Source organism: Rhipicephalus sanguineus, chromosome 1, assembly GCF_013339695.2.
Source record: "Rhipicephalus sanguineus isolate Rsan-2018 chromosome 1, BIME_Rsan_1.4, whole genome shotgun sequence".
In the NCBI taxonomy this organism is placed as follows: domain Eukaryota; kingdom Metazoa; phylum Arthropoda; class Arachnida; order Ixodida; family Ixodidae; genus Rhipicephalus; species Rhipicephalus sanguineus.
The window spans coordinates 317,279,435-317,299,047 of record NC_051176.1 but is presented as its reverse complement, the minus strand read 5'-3'; the positions used below and the strand labels follow the sequence as shown (position 1 = coordinate 317,299,047).

At 47.5% G+C, this 19,613-nt stretch overlaps 1 protein-coding gene across 1 annotated transcript in view; it reads left to right on the top strand.

Moving 5' to 3' along the window:
- Positions 1-19,613, top strand: part of LOC119379464 (protein FAM184A) — a 628,470-nt gene that overhangs the window by 435,233 nt on the left and 173,624 nt on the right. Inside the window, exons 8-9 of the mRNA XM_049411992.1 lie at positions 6,406-6,559; positions 18,887-19,126. Of these exons, the coding sequence (XP_049267949.1) occupies positions 6,406-6,559; positions 18,887-19,126 (394 nt within the window). The remainder of the gene's footprint in view (positions 1-6,405; positions 6,560-18,886; positions 19,127-19,613) is intronic.

The following is a 19,613-nucleotide window of genomic DNA, read 5'->3' as shown; positions in this document are numbered from 1 at the left end:
GGAAGATTCCTTTTTTAAACATGAGGTTGATAATGTGACAAAAGACAAATGATACTGGTTTACAAATTAATTTAACATGGCCAGGATTAATGTTATCGAGCCCAGCGCTGGTTATTTTGAATTTGTCAATTACTGATGCCACCTCATCCGGAGTAATTGGAAACATAGAGAATGATTGCGGAAGGCGTTTTGAGGCGTATAAGTTTTGCTGCGCATGCGCATGAATATCAGGAAAGAAATAATCACCAAAGACATCTGAAATTGTAAGTTGTGTAAGATAAGTATTACCATCGTGGGATATTTCTGATATGGTATCGGCTGCTTGTTTCCTATTCAAAAATGAATTCACTATCTCCCATTTTTTATTTATATCAGCGCTTCATTTAAGTATCTTCTCCTCGTAATACTTGGTTTTAGCTCCTTTAAGTCGAGCAGAAAATGAGTTGGAAAATTTCTTATACCGCGCACGTAGGTTTATATTGAATGGCTATCTTTTTGTTTTTTTAAAAAAGGTTTTCGCGTGTACACATCGCTTTAAAGAGATTATCAGTGACCCAAGGGTTTTGAGGAGAGGCCACTTTCTTTTTGCATTTGTACACCTGGGAGCAGGAGTGATAATGTGAGGACAGTTTTGTTAAAAATCGCGGATAAGCTACCTAGGGATCATTAGTATCAAGAACGAGAGACCAGTCAGTATTGGAAACGGTTTCTAAGAATGTTTTTTTATCAAAAACCAGTTTGGTGTAACAGTTGGAATATGAATAGCGGGCAGATGTAGTGCGCAGAAAGACGGGAAAGTGGTCGGTAATATCTGTTTCAAGTACTCCTACATCAGGTGGACACAAAAGGTTCGACAATACATGATCGATCAGAGTGCTGGAACCACCTGATACAGAACGAGTGGGGACGTTAATAAGGCATTCGTAACCAAAACTGTGAAAACAGGATGAATAACTGACAGAGTTCACGGATGAATCCAATAAGTTTAAGTTTATATCAGCCATAATTATAACATTTTTATTCTCTGTAGATAACTTTGTCATTTTTCCGAACGAAACACAAAAGTCAGATCCAGAGGAAGAAGGTGACCGGTAAACGCAACCTAAAATGAAATTTCTGTTATCTATGTTCAGAAAGTTATAATCAAATTCCAACCAAACTGATTCACAATTCTGAATATTTAGCGTCAGGTCGTGTCTACGTTTATATGGGATACCAGACAAGATGTAGATAGCAGCTCCCCCATGATTACTTGACTAGCGGTGGGCATATTCAGATTTGTATGAAGGGGAACAGTACAAGTTCTTATCAGCGTCGCTAAGCAAGGTTTCTGAGACAGCAATGATTGAAAAAGTAAAAGAAAGGGTGGAAAGTAGGTTATGAAAGTCATCGTAATGTTTACGGAGGCTTCGCGCGTTGAAATGGATAAGAGAGCGATCGCTATTCTGAAAAAAGTCATTTAGCTCACTCGTTTTGTAATATGAAGCCATGATGGAAGGATGGGAATAAGGCAGGCACAAATTGAAAGGTCATTAGTTAATGACCGTTAGGTCCGATTCCTCGGCTATGCGGTACCCCCTGGTTTTCTCAGCTTTCCTGGCCTTAATTTGGCAGTTGCTGATCCACAGAAACTGCAATTTGTGTTGTTTTTTCAAAGCCAGTGCCTTCGAGAAGAGCGCCTTGTTTCGCGGCGTCAAGTGCTCTTTCACATAGACCGCGCTGTCAACAGAAGCTTTCACAACAATATCACTTGGGTGAAGCTTAGCTTTGTGTGCTTTACTGACGAATTCATCCTTTTTTGTTCGCAAACAGAATCTAGCTACGATATTTTTCTTGTCTTGAACTTTAGTGGGGACCCAGTGAGCGACATCGAAATCAGCCACCGTTACCGGGCACCCAATTGGAGAGAGTGTGGTGAATGGGCGAGGCAGTGACGTCGCGGCGCAGCGATGATGCCGGCCACGCGTCATCATCGCGCCTCCAGGTAACCCCGCTTCGGCGCCGTTTGCCATCTTTACATCACCGGCGTCACCGGTGCCCAGCCTAGTTTGCTTACGCGCTGTTCGTGCGTGAAATGTAGCGCCACTAAGCAAATTGCGAAGGCGAGACAGTGCAGGGACACTGTAATTCAACTTTAATGATTATGAGCAGGATTAGATGTGTAAAAACGTTCAAATCATAGAAATACTGACTCTTAAAGCTGTGTACGCGGACTCCATAATAATAATAATATTATATGGGGTTTAACGTCCCAAAAGACGATATGATTTATGAGGGACACCGTAGTGAAGGGCTCTGGAAATTTCGATCACCTGGGCTTCTTTAACGTGCACCTAAATCTAAGTACACGGGCCTCAAACATTTTCGCCTCCATCGAAAATACAGCCGCCGCGGCCGGGATTCGATCTCGCGATCTTCGGGTCAACAGTCGAGCGCCCTAACCACTGGGCCACCGTGGCAGGGTGCACGCGGACTCCAGCCGACTATATTCTAATTGAAATGTGCGGCGCTTTCTGACGCGACAGCGTTAAAGAGCTCGTTTCGCAAAAATTCCAGTGTCGGTGGTGTCGGCGGGGCTGTCCCCATTGTCTTTGGTTCTGAGCGAAAAAGCAGCGCTGGCCGTGAGCGAAAATTCAAGGCAGATGCAATAAAGATAGGAGCCCGAGGGCGCTACACTTCGGCGTTCCTTGCGGTACAGTGTAGGTCTCCACCGAGGATCGAAGGCTCTCGGTGGAGATCTCACCGGCCTGCTGAGCTCGTTCTGAACGAGCTCAGCAGGCCGGTGAATCTTTCACAAGTTATATCGAAGACGTACTCGACTTGTGTAGGAAAGCGAACGGAACCATGTCTGAGTCTGAAAAGATCCGGAACGTAATGAAAGACATTGACGACGATGCCTCCACCATGCTGCTCGCCAAAAACCCCGACACAGTGGCCGAGGTCATAACGCTGTGCCAGAGCTACGAGGAGCTCCGCCGGCAGAGTTCGATGACCCGTCACTCTCCGTCACGCGACGCAGAGCTTGCTGGCTTGGCGGTAATACCTGACCCGGCCGCGTTGCTGGCAAAAGTCAAGTCATTCGTGCGCGAGGAAATTGCACGCCAGTTCTCACTCCTGGAATTTTCCCACCCGCTGCACGTTCAACAGTCGTCGACCACCGTTGTTCCTCCCCTCCGCCGAGTGATTGAGCAGGAAATTGCGGACGTCATGCCTGCGTACCACCAGCAACCTCCGGCCCCTGCGCCCCAGAGTTACGCTCAAGTTGTCGCCAGGACGCCCAAAATAATCCCTGCGGCTGCCCCACTGAGTTACGCCGAAGCTGCCGCTACACCTACGTCCTTCGTAGCGAGTGTGCCGGCTAAGTATGCTGACGCCATCTATAGACCCAACTGCAACCCACCGTGCAGTCGTATCAGCAGGCGCCACTTCAATCGCGTCCTGCGACATGGGTGGGACCTGCCTCGGCGAACCGACGGCGCACACCCGACAATCGGCCCATCTGCTTTCCATGCGGTTACGCCGGTCACGTGGCGAGTTATTGCCATCGTGTGCAGCCGCCTCGACTCGCGTCACCCATCACCAGCCAGTCCAGCTGTGCATTCTACGACCCACCTCGCCCAGCTCCATCTACTCGCCGCTCTCCATCTCTACGACGTCGCTCACTATCACCCTTGCAGCCACGTTCGGTCACACGAGAGCAGGAAAACTAGTCGTCGCTGTCCACGAAGCAAATGCTGCGACGCTATCGAACTGCGAACCCATCAAACGTGATAGACGTATTTGGGGACGGTGTGCGCACATCTGCCCTTATCGACACTGGAGCAGCCGTATCCGTTAGGGCGCAGAACTTAGCCGTTTACTCCGAAAAGTGACGACACCACTTTCTGGGATGTCCCTCCATACCGCCAGCTCCCAGTGTATTCATCCGACAACAGAATGTACTGCTCGCGTCGTCATTCAGGGCGCTCTGAACGATCTCGAATTCATCATAATTTCTGCATGCTGTCAAGACGTCATACTGGGATAAGATTTTCGCTCCCGCCACGACGCCGTAATTCATTGCGGACCAGCCGGAATAGAACTCTCACCGTTCTCAGATTTGAAGCCGGCAGACAGTTAATCGGCTTCGAGTAAGATAATCGTCAAAGACGATACCAAAGTGCCTTCAAAGTCGTCAACGGTTGTGTCAGTGTACTGCGCCGGTCTCTCCGACACCGCAGCACTCCTCTCGCCATCTGACCTTATTTCCACTAGGAAAGGCTTGTTGGTGCCTTTCGCACTGTGCTAGTCACTCATGGTAGCACCGCTAGGTTTGTTACCAACCCACCTCCGTGCATTGTTACGTTGGTGTAAGGGGAATGTCTCGGCAGAGTGGAACCCCTCGAAGAAGCACAAGTTCTGGACGCACCCGATGACTCGCACTGTACCAGTTCCCGTACCATCAGTGATGTTTCTGCGTCTGATTCATCACCCGCTGATGTATTTGGTCCCTCCATTGGTGACAACCTTACGTCGGTCCAGCGTTCCCAGCTTCTGTGCCTGTTGGAAGAACTTCTTCTTACTTCGATATCGGGCAAAATCTGAATTACAACACCGGGCATTATCATGCGCCAGAGATGTAAAACGTTACATTCGGCGATATTTCATGGTGAGCGTTGTATGGTCAATGCAGGGAAGATGGCGCAGCCTTGTGAGGGCGCCATTAGACGCGTTGCCTACTGCAGTGTGGCATGCATTTTCATGTGTGGGGATACATTGAAGAGGGGCAGTTGAATACTCTGGACGAGAGAGGCTATGCAAGTACTGGTACGGAAAACTGAACATGAGCACACGTGGGTTCGTTCTAGCCTAGAATCGTGAAACGCGCGGAAACGCGTTCGCCGGCGTCTGCAGGCGAATTAAAATGCGCCAGGTAGGTAAGTCATGCAGGCGCGACCGTAAAAGGCGATTGCGGCATTGGATTTCCTGCGTCGGTAAATACATGAGACCGTGAGAACACATAAAAAGAGAATTACGTGGCGTGCATGTGGTTTTACTCGATACCACACGCTTGTAGATTATTCCCTTGCTTATAAGACTAACATACCCTATGACTAACGGCACACAAGCTGAAACTCGTGCGTAGCCGCTCGTTACCGGGCACTGTGACATGTATACTCGTTCGCATGGTGTCAACTGCTGTTGCGCGATCGTGGCAGGGATGAATCCATAAAATCAGTTTCACCTCAAGGGAGAAGCAACGAATGCGAAGCGACAAAGTGTAATGTAATGAAAAAGTAAGGCAAGTAGCTAACTCTCTTGGATCCAATCTCGCGTAACTATACAAAACGCTGGTGTAAGACTGCGGCCGCTCTAGTTAGAGAATCAGTTTTCGTGCAGTCTCTTCATCCCCGAAAAGCTGGAGACCAAAGGGAGGCTGCTGTGGGAAGCATGTCATCGCTTCATGTTCATTCTTGCATGCACTGCGAAGTTTGGAAGCTTGTTTGCTTTAGTACTCGACCAACGGGTGTGTGTGTGGGGAGGGTGTTCCGGTAAGACTTCGTCCCCCCCTCATGGGCCAGCGATCGCGACCGCACCTTTGTGATCACAGCAGTCGCTGCTCGAGCGACATATCGCCCCCCCCCCCCCCAGCGTCCCATCATGCTCCTTCAAGACACGCGGCACGTTTCCTCTCTTCTTGAGGAGCAATGGACGGAAGGCCTCGCACGCGGGCTGATGTTATCGCGTGCGCCCTCCGTTCGACGGAGATGAGCCGGCTCGTTTCATCTCTGCTTCAGCCGCATTCGTCGCCAGCTTTTACTCGCGGTTAGGACATATGATGCACGGGACGATGTTATCGATTTGTACTTTATACAGAACATGACGGCGACGGCAAAAATCCTTTGAGGGTGTAGATATAATTGCTATTGCGACAATAAAGAACAACAAGCAAAGGCCGCGCAACGCCACTGTTCCTTCAGGCTTGGCACCACTAGTGCGAAGCTGCCATTTTTCTAATTCTGATATGTGTCTTTGTTACAATATGGAGAAATTTCATACCATGACATGTTTCTTGGGAAATACAAGTCCATTCACTCACTAGTTGCTTATGCGGGTTTCAAATACTGGCGACGTTGCAGACGCCCATACCACGAAGATAACGAACCAATTTGTCCCGGGTATCAGCAGATTATATTCGCGTTAAATTATTAAAACGTGTTGACAATGTTGCTGGTTATAGTTATTTGTTTCACCACAACTAAATGCTGATGTTGCATTCCTAAAACCTTAAGACGTATCTTTTAGATGACGAAGGGTTTAAATTTTTATTGGTCACGGTGGGCAAAACATTTGTGTACAGAAGCCTGAACTGTGTGCAAGGCAGGTCGTGAACAGATTGGACATGCAAGCTTTTCTCGCAGATAGGATAGCATCACTGGAAGCCACCAGCAGAGAGCAGCAGTCCCACATCGAGCACCTGGAGGCGGAGGCACTACAAGTGACCCCACTGCTTCTCCAATGCGATGCTCAGCGCAGGAAACTGGCTGACACCCAGGAAGCACTGACCAAACTTCAGGAAGTGCGTTTTACTGCACGTGTACAGATGCAGTTGCTTAAGGAAATCGCTCCTGTTTGCACATTTATTGTATAACCAACCGTGGTAGCTTAGAAGGTAAGGTCAAGGACGCGGGTGTCGTTCCCGGTCACGGCGGCCTCGTTTATAACGCCACAGTGCTTGCATGCAGTGGGGTTCAGGTTTGAAAATCCTACAATCACCCGCTACGGCATGCCTTACAATCATGTTGGGGTTTCGTCATGTTACGCTCAGCGCAGTCTTTCTATCTTTATTCATTGTTTAAATGGGCGTTCAAATGGAACGCAATATACCTATAGTATGATACAACTTTAGAAGTCCGCGGCATTTCCTCCGCAAAAGCGGATGCACATCAGCCGGCACCAATGGGCGCAAACTCCGGAGTGACGTCAGGAGCCGGATTGCCAGTGCCTTCGGAGAACAATCATGCATTTCTTTAGTCGCGAAGTCATTTGGCTGCCGTGCTTCGGCCGTCTGGGCGGGGCCTCTCCGGACTTGTTATGTCCGACTATCGGAAACGACAACACATGCAAGTCTCAGGAGATTAAATGCAATGTACTTAGTTGGCGAAACAAGAGCAAAGTTAGTGACGCAGAACATTCTAAGGCAGGATTCTCCCCACTGTGGGCAGCGGTTGAAATGCCGCCCACCACTCCGAGTGACCGCTTTAAAATGCGCGCCTGAGGAACCAATTAATAGCAACTGTGCGCACGCAACTGCAACGAATCGGGCCATCTGGTAATGGAAAAAGATGGTTGATCCCTCCGTCATAGGAATCGGAATAACACGAAAGTAAAGCGTTACAGAATTAACTGAATGTCCACTGCACAGTGATATAAGAGAGCTTGTACAATGTATAATGATGTCTGGCAGCTATCCCAGGCAGCACACAACGTCGGGCCGATATTGGTTTTAGGGCGGCTGTGCGCGGCCCCACCTCTGGCCAGCGTTGCCAGCCTGGCGCCGATATCGGCGGAGCCGTTGACTTTCGCCGGCAAAATAGGGCCGATTTTGCCGCCTTTCAGCCCATGTTGGGCTTTCACGGCAACATTAGGGCATGTTTTCCGGCGTTCTGCCGTCTTCCCGCCGATATCGGCATAGCCGATTTCTTTCACCGGCAACATTGGGCCGAGTTTGCCGGCGTTTTGCTGTTCTTCCGCCGATATCGGCTTAGCCGATGGCTTTCACCGGCAACATTGGGCCGAGCTAGCCGCCGTTTTGGCGTACTTTCGCCGACATCGGCCGAGCCGATGGTTTTCTCTGGCAACATCGGGCCGAGCATGCCGTCATTCTGCCGTGCTTCAGCTGACATCGGCGGAGCCGATGGCTTATCGACGATGTTGGAACTTTCTTGTCTCCATTCAGACAGTTTTACATGCCCTGTTGAGAACGTCCTCCAGCGTCGCGGCGCTCCAAAAGTCATCGTCACCGACAGAGGCACGGCTTTTACGGCAGAGCTAACGCAAACCATCTTGAAATAGAGCCACACAAGTCACCGACGGACATCACCCGTAGGCGAATTGCCTCACCGAGCGGCTAAATGAAACCCTCGCCGACATGCTGGCAATGTACTGTACGTCGAACACATGACATGGGACGCCATAATATCTTCCGCACATAACCTGAAGTTAACAAGGCAGTGTAAGAAACGGCGCACATATCACGCCGTTCAAAGTAGTTCACGGAGGTCCCTCAACGACGCTGGACGCCGTGTTGCCGGCGGTCAGTGACGAGAATAACCTCGACGTTGCGCTCTACCTTCACCCCGCCGAAGAAGCCCGGCAGCTCACCCGCCTAGGATACAATCGTAATGCAATAGAGCATTAGGCGCTTGAATATTCGTAGCTTAAGTTGCAGAATGCCGCTACATGAATTGCTGTACTAGCACAAATAACAAAGTTCAAATATTGTACCGTGCTAATGCCGCACGTACGACTCTGGGTGCGAAGTATCGCCGACTGAATAGCTTGCATTCTCTTATTAGTTTCTGCTATGACAATGACTAACAAGTATCACTAGCACAGTCACTTTTCTACTAAAAAAGGTGGTCTTTAGAAGAATAACTGACTCAAATTAGATGGCCACTTCGTTGACCAGCTGTTCAACGCTATCAAAAAATGTTGAAACGTTATAACACATACCATTAACTTCATGGGCCAAATTCGAAGTACTTTTGTTTTGTAAATGTGTGTGCCACTGGTCCGCCGACTTGACTAATGTATCCAGCATCAAAATTCACCCAAACATTACCGCACGAATGCTTTTAGCGGAAGAAGTTTTATGTGAATACTAATTCTCTGCATAAATCGAGCCTGTCATCATATTTATAGCGCTATATCCTTTCAGCCGCTGAATGTATGGCGCGAGTGCTCATATACTACACGGACAGTTTCCGATCTCTGTGTTTACACATATTTACTCACTCGCGTGTTTGGGTCAAGCGTAACAAGCGCGTTTGCTTCAGTGATGTCACATAATTTTACTTTATGAAAATAGTAAAAACTCAGCAAGGCGTGTTGCTGAGCTAGTTGGTTCATTACTTGAGAAAAATAGGTATGGTGCAAAAAAGACCGGACGAAGTGAAGACACGTTTTGTCGTTTGAATGTTTCCAAATCAACTAGCCCGCTGACCAACTTTAACGAACTGACAAACACGTGTTTGCCACGCGTTTGTCAGTTCGTATTTGCACTTCGTTGCCGTCCATTTTGTGACATACATATATTTTTCAAGTAAAAATCTCGCTCAACGATTGCTTCCCACGTGCTTTCAGAAGCAGTCGCATAAAATTATTATTATGGCACGTGAAATACGATGAAAAATGCGGCTCCAACGTGGTGTACGTTTTCATGTAGCGACATTTGGCAACAAGTGATGCATCGAAAATTCGACGAACGCCTTTCTCAAACGGCATGCCCATAGACATGCTGGGGGGATCGCACACCATTGTGGTAGGCTGAGCCGTGCTTTCAAGAAGGGAGAATTCTACTTTTTTTTCGTCTTCTTCAACCTCTACTCCCCCCCCCCACCCTCCCTCCCTTCCCCTCGTTCAGCGTCATTGTCGCGAAACTCGCTTGACCAGGCAGGGTAGGGTGGCCGTCCCGACGGAGGGACAATCGTAGCTGCGGGAGCAGGTTTTTTTCACTCCGACCAGCAGAATTCTTCAAGAAGTGCGGTGTGTGGACATTTGTGGTGGAAAGAAGTTAAAATCATGCACGAGACGGATACGCGGCAGGATTCCGGCATTGTTTTCGGCAGAGATCACCGCAGCGAGAAACCAATGGCCCCATGCTTCCATGTTGAACTCGCTCACCACATATAAGGCCACGCGTTCACTACTGTTACGTGTCATCAGATTTTTGTTCTCTTCTTATCGCGTATTTTCTATTGACCAGCGTGTTTTGTGTATTCTGATATGGCGCGCTTGCATTTTTTATTCACTCGTGTTTTTAGCGATCCAACGGGCACACGTGAGTGGTTTTTATGCACGATTCCTTTCTGTTACAATCTTACCTTTAGATTAGGAATGCGTGCGTGTCTATCTTGTTTAGATGTAGAGTTCATGGGCTCTTGTGGTACCGCTCGCAATGTTTTTCGCGTCGCGTGCAGCAGTTTATCCATCTTTTTGGCCCTTAAGTTATCACTGAAAAATTGCAATTTCCGCTCATAGGATAACGCTAATTTAATTGCCAGTCATGTGTTGCGAATGGCTACCGTTCCTTGGTGAATTTAATAAAGGTCGGGGGGGGGGGGGGGGGTGCTCCTCTGCTCCTAATTAGCTCACGCGTTGCACAATCTTCTAGTCTAGTTGCCACTCTTAATCTCGCTTTTCCGGCAAGCCGCCTAACACTATCTTTCTTTTCTTCGGGTCCGTCTTTAATTCTACTTTGATGCTGCTTTCGTTTACATCTCCAGAATTTTTTTCGTAATTCGGCACCGTCGTTACTGAAAAGCGCGATATCGTCCGCAAAACGCAAGTAGCTAATATATTCTTCGTTAATCCTTATTCCTATTTTTGCGCGTTCTAGTTCTTTCAATATTTAGAGTGAATGTACCGCGCATAACGTTGATGAGATTGTAACTCTTCGCATAGGCATGCGCACAGTGGGGCAAGGGGGCGGGCGGCCCCCGTAGTCACCTAAGAGGTGGGCGCAAGGTCTGCCAAACACATTGACTTAATAGGGAGGGGGGGGGCCGCGAATAACCTTCGCCCCCCCCCCTCTAAAGGGGAACCCTGCTCACGCCTATGATTTTGCGCCTGACCCAATTCTCGATTAGGATTGTCCGGCTTTCTTTAAGGAATACGGTGGCTGTGGGGTTGTTTTAGATGTTGGCTACGGTATCTATAAATGTTTAGATATTCCTTTATGGCATAATTATTCCGGAACTGCTGGCGTGTGCTCATACCTGTGAATAAATTTGTGTTTATCACCTTGCAAATGTGTTGCTCCTTAATTTCTCAGACGCATGCGTAGTTGGTGCAGCAGGTCTTTCATCAATTTAGTTGTGTTAGAGACAATATTGACTTTCGTTCTCGGCCTTGCACGGTCCGAGAGAATTGTGGGTCTTAATCGCACACTAAGACATCAGTGGAGCAGTCGTTATAATTAGGCAGCATTTTTCGAATATGGCACCAATGGTAGTCGATGAATGCCGTTGGGCCGCGAATAGTCTATTTTAGCGCTGCTGATTTACAGTACAGTAACCACAGTAATACCGAGCTGCCGTGGTCGCCACGCAGCCATTTTAATTCATAACACGTGTATCAGCCTGCCTGATCAAGTTACTTTACGCATCGAGCAACTACCGCTGGTGTCCTCATATAAACTAGGTGCAGACCACGACGGTACAGTACTACCGTACTTAACGCATGGTAAGCCACCACTGCTAAAACATAATAACGGGTGTAAACGGTCACGCCGGCGGCTAGCCGACGTCGGCGGGGCCGAAACCACGCCAGCATCGGCTAGCATACATAGTCCCAATGACGGCTTGCCATCATCGGCTGAATAACGGCAGGACCGTCTCGGACCGACGCTGGCTAGCCCACGTCGGCCCTAAGCCGGCAAGCCCGCATCGGCCCAACGGCGGCTAGCCCACGTCGGCCCAAAGCCGGCAAGCCCGCATCGGCCCAACGGCGGCTAGCCAACATCGGGCCGATGCGGGTGAAAGTAGCGCGAGCGTGATTTGCCGACGTGGGGCCAATATTGCTGTCGTAATTTGCCGCCGTTGGGCCAAGATCGGTCCAATGGCGGCGTGCTGCCTGGGATAGCACCGTTTAACGTGGATGCACCCACTTTGATGATTGGTGGTATCATTGACGTGTGGGAAGGCTTACGTCGGCCAAACCGGCAGGTGCGTAAACGACCGCCTGCGAGAGCACCGAAATAATGTACATAATGTGATACAAGGGCACCTTGGCATCCATTGCTGGGAATGCGGTTGCACCCCGCTCTTCGATCGATGCGCGATAAAGGCAAGGCACAGGGATCAGTTAACCTGCGAGATCATCGAAGCAGAGATAATTCACTCACTAGGTGAAAACTGCGTAAGCTCCCCATCAGTTTCATTATCACAGTTAGAACGTGAATACTTGGCCGGGCGTTAAGGCAAGGATGGATCCATTCCACGTGCTTCGATTACAGTGGCTTTGATTAGGCTGTATGTTTGCTTTTTATCTCCCTTTTTCTCGCATATATTTTGCCACTTTGCAAAATAAAGTCAATTATAAGTCAGCGCTCTTTCTGTCTACTCTGTCATTTTTTCCTATGTTTGCGCGCTGCAAAACCCTGCCAGTATGAATACTAACCAACTAGCCCAGGCCTCTACACTTATAAGCTACATTTCTAGTACATCGAGCATCTGTCTCTCCCCGTCCACAAGCCCTTCTCTTCTCGTCAGTCTAATCAGCTTAGCTTTTTGTCGCGCACGCTCTTTGGCGTGCTGCATCTGCGTCAAGATACTTCTTCCCGAAGTGAAGGCCTTGTTTGGTGGCCTCACTCCCTCTGTTGGCCATGGTACAAGGGTCTCCAAGATTCTACGCTCTGAGTGGCTTGAAGGCTCGCCTCTACCGTCAAGCCCTGCACCCACAACTTGTCGGAGACAAACGCACAGCAGGTAGGAAAAAGAAATGTCGTGAACTCTCAACCCTCGTAGACCGGAACGTCGAATTCATGTGGCGCCAGTCGCTCAGCTACCTGCGGGCCATCACAACAAGGAAGTCTCCAGTGACCAGGGACCATGTGAATGTTCTCGGCGACGCTTTTCTTTCCGACAACGTCAAGCGCACCCTAAGCCTCGGAGCCAAGTACGCGGTGTCACCTTCGAAAACGCCACACGAGCTCCTCACCCTGGTCAGGCAAGTCGCTCGTCGTGCTCCTGACTCTGAATGTGATAGATGTGTTGCTGAAGGCGTGAAGGTGCTCTCAAGATGTAAGCCTTTGAACAAAGTTGTGAATACTAAAAATACTGTTGCGTACCTAAAGGCACATTCCTTGTAGCTGCTGCCGGCTGACAAGGAAGGAGACTTTGCTGTTCTTCCCCGCTCATTGTTTAACGCGACGGCTGTAGAGGCCGTGCAATCGGTTTTCAACCAGGATGATGAGACTTGTCTGGTCAGGCTGAAGAAGTGTGCGAAAAATCTCACTGGTGCCCCAGGATTTCAGAAGCTTTCTAAGCCGATAGAGAGTTGCAAGAAGATCAGCCTTGAGATGTTTTTCTCAGTGAAAAGCCACAAAGTGGACTGCCCGTTGCGTGTAATTGTAACAGAAAGTGGGACCTGGCAAAAGTCGCTAGCGCTCTTCTTGCAAGACAAGCTAAACAACTTAACGTTAGACGACCCTCTCTTGGTAAGGAACTCTGACGCTGTCATTGTCATTTCCCTATCCTAATACAGCATCCTAGACTACGCTTTTCGACTTACAGGCGTTCAGCAAGGATAACCAATTGGCAGGCATTTAGTTATCACCTAACAAGTCAAGCTGATACTGTCACTGATACGGACACCCTGTTATCACTTATCGAGTAAAAATTAAAAGTGTGTACAAAGTTTGTTAAAATTCCTGATGGTTACGCTGGGGTAGACTCTGAATACGAGAGACTTAGTGCAACACGCCGCAGAGCTGAAAGGAAATACCGGCGCACAGGTCTTCTTGAAAATTACCGAGAATGCCAAAAAAACGCCTGATCGTATGAGTCGGCAACTGGAATGACTAGGCGCAAAGCGCTGGAGGGAATTATGTACTTCACTTACCCCCCTCACACAAGAGTCAAAATTATGGAGTGTCTTGCGCTCTCTAAGTGGGTCAGAAACACACGAACAGCCGTTCAGGGATCTGGCTTTGCTGCAAAATGTATCGGAAACGACCGTGGCAAATGAGTTTTGCCAGCTTATTACGCGCCCAAGTGCAGCAGTGAGTACACCAGAGTACATAAAATCTGTAGAACAAGTCAAAGCACCGATCGCATTGGCTCTCCGCACACCTCATCATGACCTAGATCAGGAGTTTTCGCTAGAAGAATTAAAGAACGCGCTGGTATCGTGCCGTCAGAGGACAGCAGCTGGGCCGGATGGGGTCAGGTATGCTGCTCTGAGAAATCTGGGCCCGGTGGCCACAAATACCTTGTTAAAAGTACTAAATGATGCATGGGTACTAGAATGTCTTCCTCCTTCTTGGAAAGTTGCACGAGTCGTTCCGGTACTAAAACCTGGTAAAAGTCCCTTATCTATAGTTTCCTTCCGTCCTGTTAGTCTGATTAGCTGCTTATGCAAACTTATGGAAAAGATGATTGACGCTAGGCTTCAGTGGTGGACAGAATGCACGAGCTTACTCCCAGAAAATATGGCAGGTTTCCGAAGAGATCGGTGCACGATGGATGGTATTTTAGATCTTGTTACGCATGTAGATCGCGAGAGAAGTTCTGGAAAAATCACCATAGCAGTGTTCCTAGACATAAAGAGGGCATTTGACACAAGCCACATACATGTTCTGCATGGGTTAGCTCAGTTGGGCATAGTTGGACGAACGGTGAGGTGGATCTCAGAATTCTTGAAAGACAGGAAAATTTTTATTGAAACGGCTGATGGCAAAAGCAAACAGCATAAAGTGAATCAAGGTGTTCCCCAAGGTAGTGTCCTCAGCCCATTTATGTTTAATTGTGTTATGGCTGAACTGTCACACATATTGCCCGCAACCTTGAATTATTCCCTTTATGCTGACGATTTGTGCATATGGGCAACGGACTCGAGTATTCAAGTTGTTCAGCATACGCTACAAGCAGGCCTAACAGCAATTAATGAGTTTTTGAAAAGCAGAGGCATGATTCTTTCACATGACAAAACAGCTGTACTACCTTTTGCGAGGAAGTTCCTCAAAAGATTTAAGCTCTAGATAGACTCCCAGCGTTTACAACTTGTGCGACAGCACAAGTTTTTGGGTGTTATTTTGGACAGGAGGCTGTCATGGGCTCCGCACATAAAAGCATTAGAGGAGAAAGTCAATTGCTTAGTCAACGTTCTTCGTCGATTTGCCGGAGTGTGATGGGGCAGTTCCAGTTCTTCTTTAATGGGAATTCATTCAGCAATGATTAGGCAAAGAATTGCATACTCTGCTCCAGTACTATACGGTATATCTCGTAATTTGGAAGAAACTGTCCAGAGAATGGTGGCCAGAAGCCTTCGCATATGTCTTGGCGTACCGCGCGCATCTTCTAGCGCCTTGGTCATTGCGGAGTCCCGTCAACCAACTTTCCAAGCGCTTAGATTTACGGAAACCTGTAGGCACTTCTTTCGATTGGCGTCACAACACGCTAATCATCCTCTTTGCCGAGCGGTTCAGGAAAGAACCGCTGCCCGTAACCATGCAGATATAATGCAATGTAAAAATTTACTACCTACTCATGAATACTGGTCGGCGTGCACAACTCATCACCCGTGGCGACTAGCTATTCCAGAAATTATCACATCGATTCCGGGGATAACTCGAAAGTGTGCCATGCCCGTTATTGCAATAAAACAATTTACTTTAGCCAATCTTTACACACGTTACGCTGATCGTATTAGCGTTTACACTAAGAATAACAGTGAGCTGAGCTAGTTGGTAAGTATTCATTCTAAAAAGACAGGGCGTGCAAACACGGACACAAGAAAGTGGTGTCCTGACTTCTTTCTTGTGTCCGTGTTTGCACGCCCTGTCTTTTTAGAATGAAGCGTTTACACTGATGGGTCATGTCGAAAACAAAGCTCTACGTCAGCTTTCTATATACCTGAATACCAAGAGAGAAAAGCTTTTCGGCTCTGTCACTTTACCACGTCCACAACAGCAGAACTATTCGCTATACTTTCTGCTTTACGCTACATATGTAGAAAAACAGGGCCACTTCGCTGGGTGATTTTAAGTGACTCGCAATCATCATTAGTGTGTATTAAAGACATCAACTTTGACAAAACGTATAACAAATTAACATATGAAATTCGGAAGACATGCGCCATAGCAAAAGAGTTACATCATGATATCGTTTTCCAGTGGATCCCAAGTCACTGTGAAATCACCGGAAATGTCACAGCTGATCGTTTAGCACATGCAGCGCATCAAGATGGCGATTTATCCCTATTACCTCTCGCGGCGAGTGATGCACGATGTTTCTAGAACAAACTCTGTGGTCAATTGTCCAAAGAGACTTGGTTCGCGAATGGAGCTCAGAACTCTCAACTATATACAATCGATCCTGGAATGAAATTTCAAATTCCGATTAAAATTAGCCGTTCTGTAGAAACAGTGATTCACAGACTTCGTCTAGGCACTGCCTACACTAAGAGCTTCCTATATAGGATAAGAAAAAATAACTGCGCTACATGTACATGTGAAGAGGCAGAAGAAGACATATAACACCTCCTTCTACACTGCAAAAATTATGCTGTTCCCCGTAAAAAAATCTTACAAACACTAAACAGATTGGACAGACGGTCGCTATCAATAGCAAAGGCATTGGGTCCATGGCCAACTGAAACTCTTCAAAACATTGCTGCACGCGCCCTAGTACAGTTTTTAGAAGAGTCGGGAATATCAAAAAGATATTGATTCACATTTGCAATTATTCTTCGCATTGAGATACATCTAGTCACATGTTTCGCGTTGCCTCTTGTGATTCAAGAGAGCTGTGTTTAAAATGTGTTTAAAGTGTGAGCAATGCCCAGTGACTTTTATGTGATGTGATCGTACTATACAAAGGACTGTGGCACTGTGGGTTGAACTCTTCGGCAAAGTGCAAACGATTCTTGTGTGTCTTGTGTGTGGATATTGTTGTCATCACGTGGACATTATGCATGACGTGTGAACATTCCTTTTAAATGGACATTGCCGTGAGTGAGCGTACTTTTATTTATAAGTTCGTGACGCTAATTAATAAGTAAGGGAAGAGGAGTAGCCGGAGCCATGTATAGGCACCAACCTCTCCTTAAACACATTTAATAAATAAAAAAAAAGTCAGTTGGAAGTCAGCGCTCTTTCTGTCTAATCTGTCCTTTTTTGCCATGTTCGCGCGCTGCAAAACCCTGCCAGTACAAAAATAGGGTGGTAATTTTCTTTTTAATACATCGTAATTCAGTGGGAATTCCATAAGTTCTGTTAAAACATTGTGTACACCTTCCAGAAGGGGCTGGTATAAAAAGGATTCCTTTAGGTGTTTACAAAGCGAATGCACGCGGGACACATTTCAAGTCTTTTTTGCACACCTGTTCCTGGGTACTCGTAAAGGTGTTTTGTTTTTCTGCTCTTTATGAGTACCCATGCCGACGTACCTCAAATGCAACTACGGACCAAGTAAATCACAAAGTGGCCGATGCAACATAATAGAAAGGGAAAACTTTATTTTGAGACAACTGGTGCGGGGCTACAGCTTTGCTTGGCGTAGCTCTTTGGCTCGCTCCGTAAGCGACTTCTAGCACCCAGTATTCGCGTTGGGCAGGGTGGCCTCGCATTGCGTTATATTCCTGTTAGTGTCTGTAATTATATTTAGTAAGGGATTGCCTCAACAGAACCAAACTGTGTTTAGTAGGTCGCCTTTGTGTCGACAATGCGGGCTGTTATGAGTAGGATAGAGGGTGGGGTAGAATTTGCGTAAGTTTGCGCCGGGAAGATCAGGCGGTTTGCGTGCGTAGCATGAAAGAGGGATGCGGGAGAAGCAGTGTACGGCGCCCAAGCCTTGTTTCCTGCAGCGTGTATATAATTACTTCGCGTAGAAGGGTGCTTAATTTTTGATTGTGACTTGAATGATTGAAACATCGTGCCGCCACTGACTTGTAAAAAAGAATGTCATCATCGTCATTATTTTGTACACTGCAAGACGAAGGCATATTGCTAATTTACCCTATCTTGTGCGGACTCATTGAATTGTTAATTTGATCACTCTTCCTAACATGCTGCCCTCCTCGGCTGCGTTTCCCATGTCCACTGTAAGAGGAAGGCATATCGCTAATTTACCCTATGTTGTGCGGACTCATTCAATTGTTAATTTGATCACTCTTCCTAACACGCTGCCCTCCTCGGCTGTGTTTCCCATGTCCGCTGTAAGACGAAGGCATATCGCTAATTTACCCTATCTTGTGCGGACTCATTCAATTGTTAATTTGATCACTCTTCCTAACACGCTGCCCTCCTCGGCTGCGTTTCCCATGTCCACTGTAAGAGGATGGCATATAGCTAATTTACCCTATCTTGTGCGGACTCATTCAATTGTTAATTGGATCACTCTTCCTAACACGCTGCCCTCCTCGGCTGCGTTTCCCATGTCCCCTGTAAGAGGAAGGCACATCGCTAATTTACCCTATCTTGTGCGGACTCGTTCAATTGTTAATTTGATCACTCTTCCTAACACGCTGCACTCCTCGGCTGCGTTTCCCATGTCCACTGTAAGACGAAGGCATATCGCTAATTTACCCTATCTTGTGCGGACTCATTCAATTGTTAATTGGATCACTCTTCCTAACACGCTGCACTCCTCGACTGCGTTTCCCATGTCCACTGTAAGACGAAGGCATATCGCTAATTTACCCTATCTTGTGCGGACTCATTCCTTGTCCTGCGCAGGGCCGTCCCCGCAATCGGCCTGCCCAGGGCCGTCCACGCAACTGCCCTGCGCATTGCGTGGACGGCCCTGGTCCAATTTTCCCCTTAAATTTAGCTGGAATACCGGCTAACATGTTTGTCCTCTAGTCCATTATGCTGTCTTGCGGTTTCTTGGTGTTACGTCTGTGATGTTGCTCACGGAACGGAATATATGTTTTAAGGTAGCTTATTTCCCTTGTCGACTTGCAGGACACCAAGAAAGAGTTACTAGCCAAGCAACAAAAACTAGAAGATCTGGAGCGGAGACTCAATTCCTGCAGGGATGAGTCCAAATGTCTCAAGCTGATACAAGCCCAGTTGAAAGAGTCTTTATCCGAAGCGGAACATAAAATATACGTCCTCAACAGGGAGGTGGACCAGAAAGCGCAAGCTCTGAGCAAGAAAGAGCAAGAAATAAGCTATCTGCAAATCAGCACAAAAAAAGTCAAGGTAAGGTGGTGTTAATCATCATGATGTTGGCCTTAAATATAGTGATTGTTTCAGTGATATCGCTGCCTTTCAGACATCTTTCTTCGTTCAACATTCGTTTGCACGACAGTGGATGCTTTACAAAGCAGATGTCCTCTTAAATTTGACTGCAAAATTAAGGATGTAACACCCGTGTATATTTCCTGACGTTCATTTGAAGTACTTCGCTCTAGCACGATCGAAACGAGGATAACGGGCAGCCGCCGCGGTGGCTCAAGGGTTTACGGGGCTCAGCTGCTGACACTGAAAAGACGGGTGAGATCCGGCCACGGTGATGGAATTTCGATAAAGGCGAAATGCTAGAGGCCCGTGTACTATGCCATTTCAGTGCGCATTGAAGAACTGCACCTGGTCGGAATCAGGCGGAGCTCCCAACTGCTGGTTTTCTCATATCCAGAGTCGCTTAGGCACGTTAAACCGCATAAAGGGACACACGACACGGGAAAAA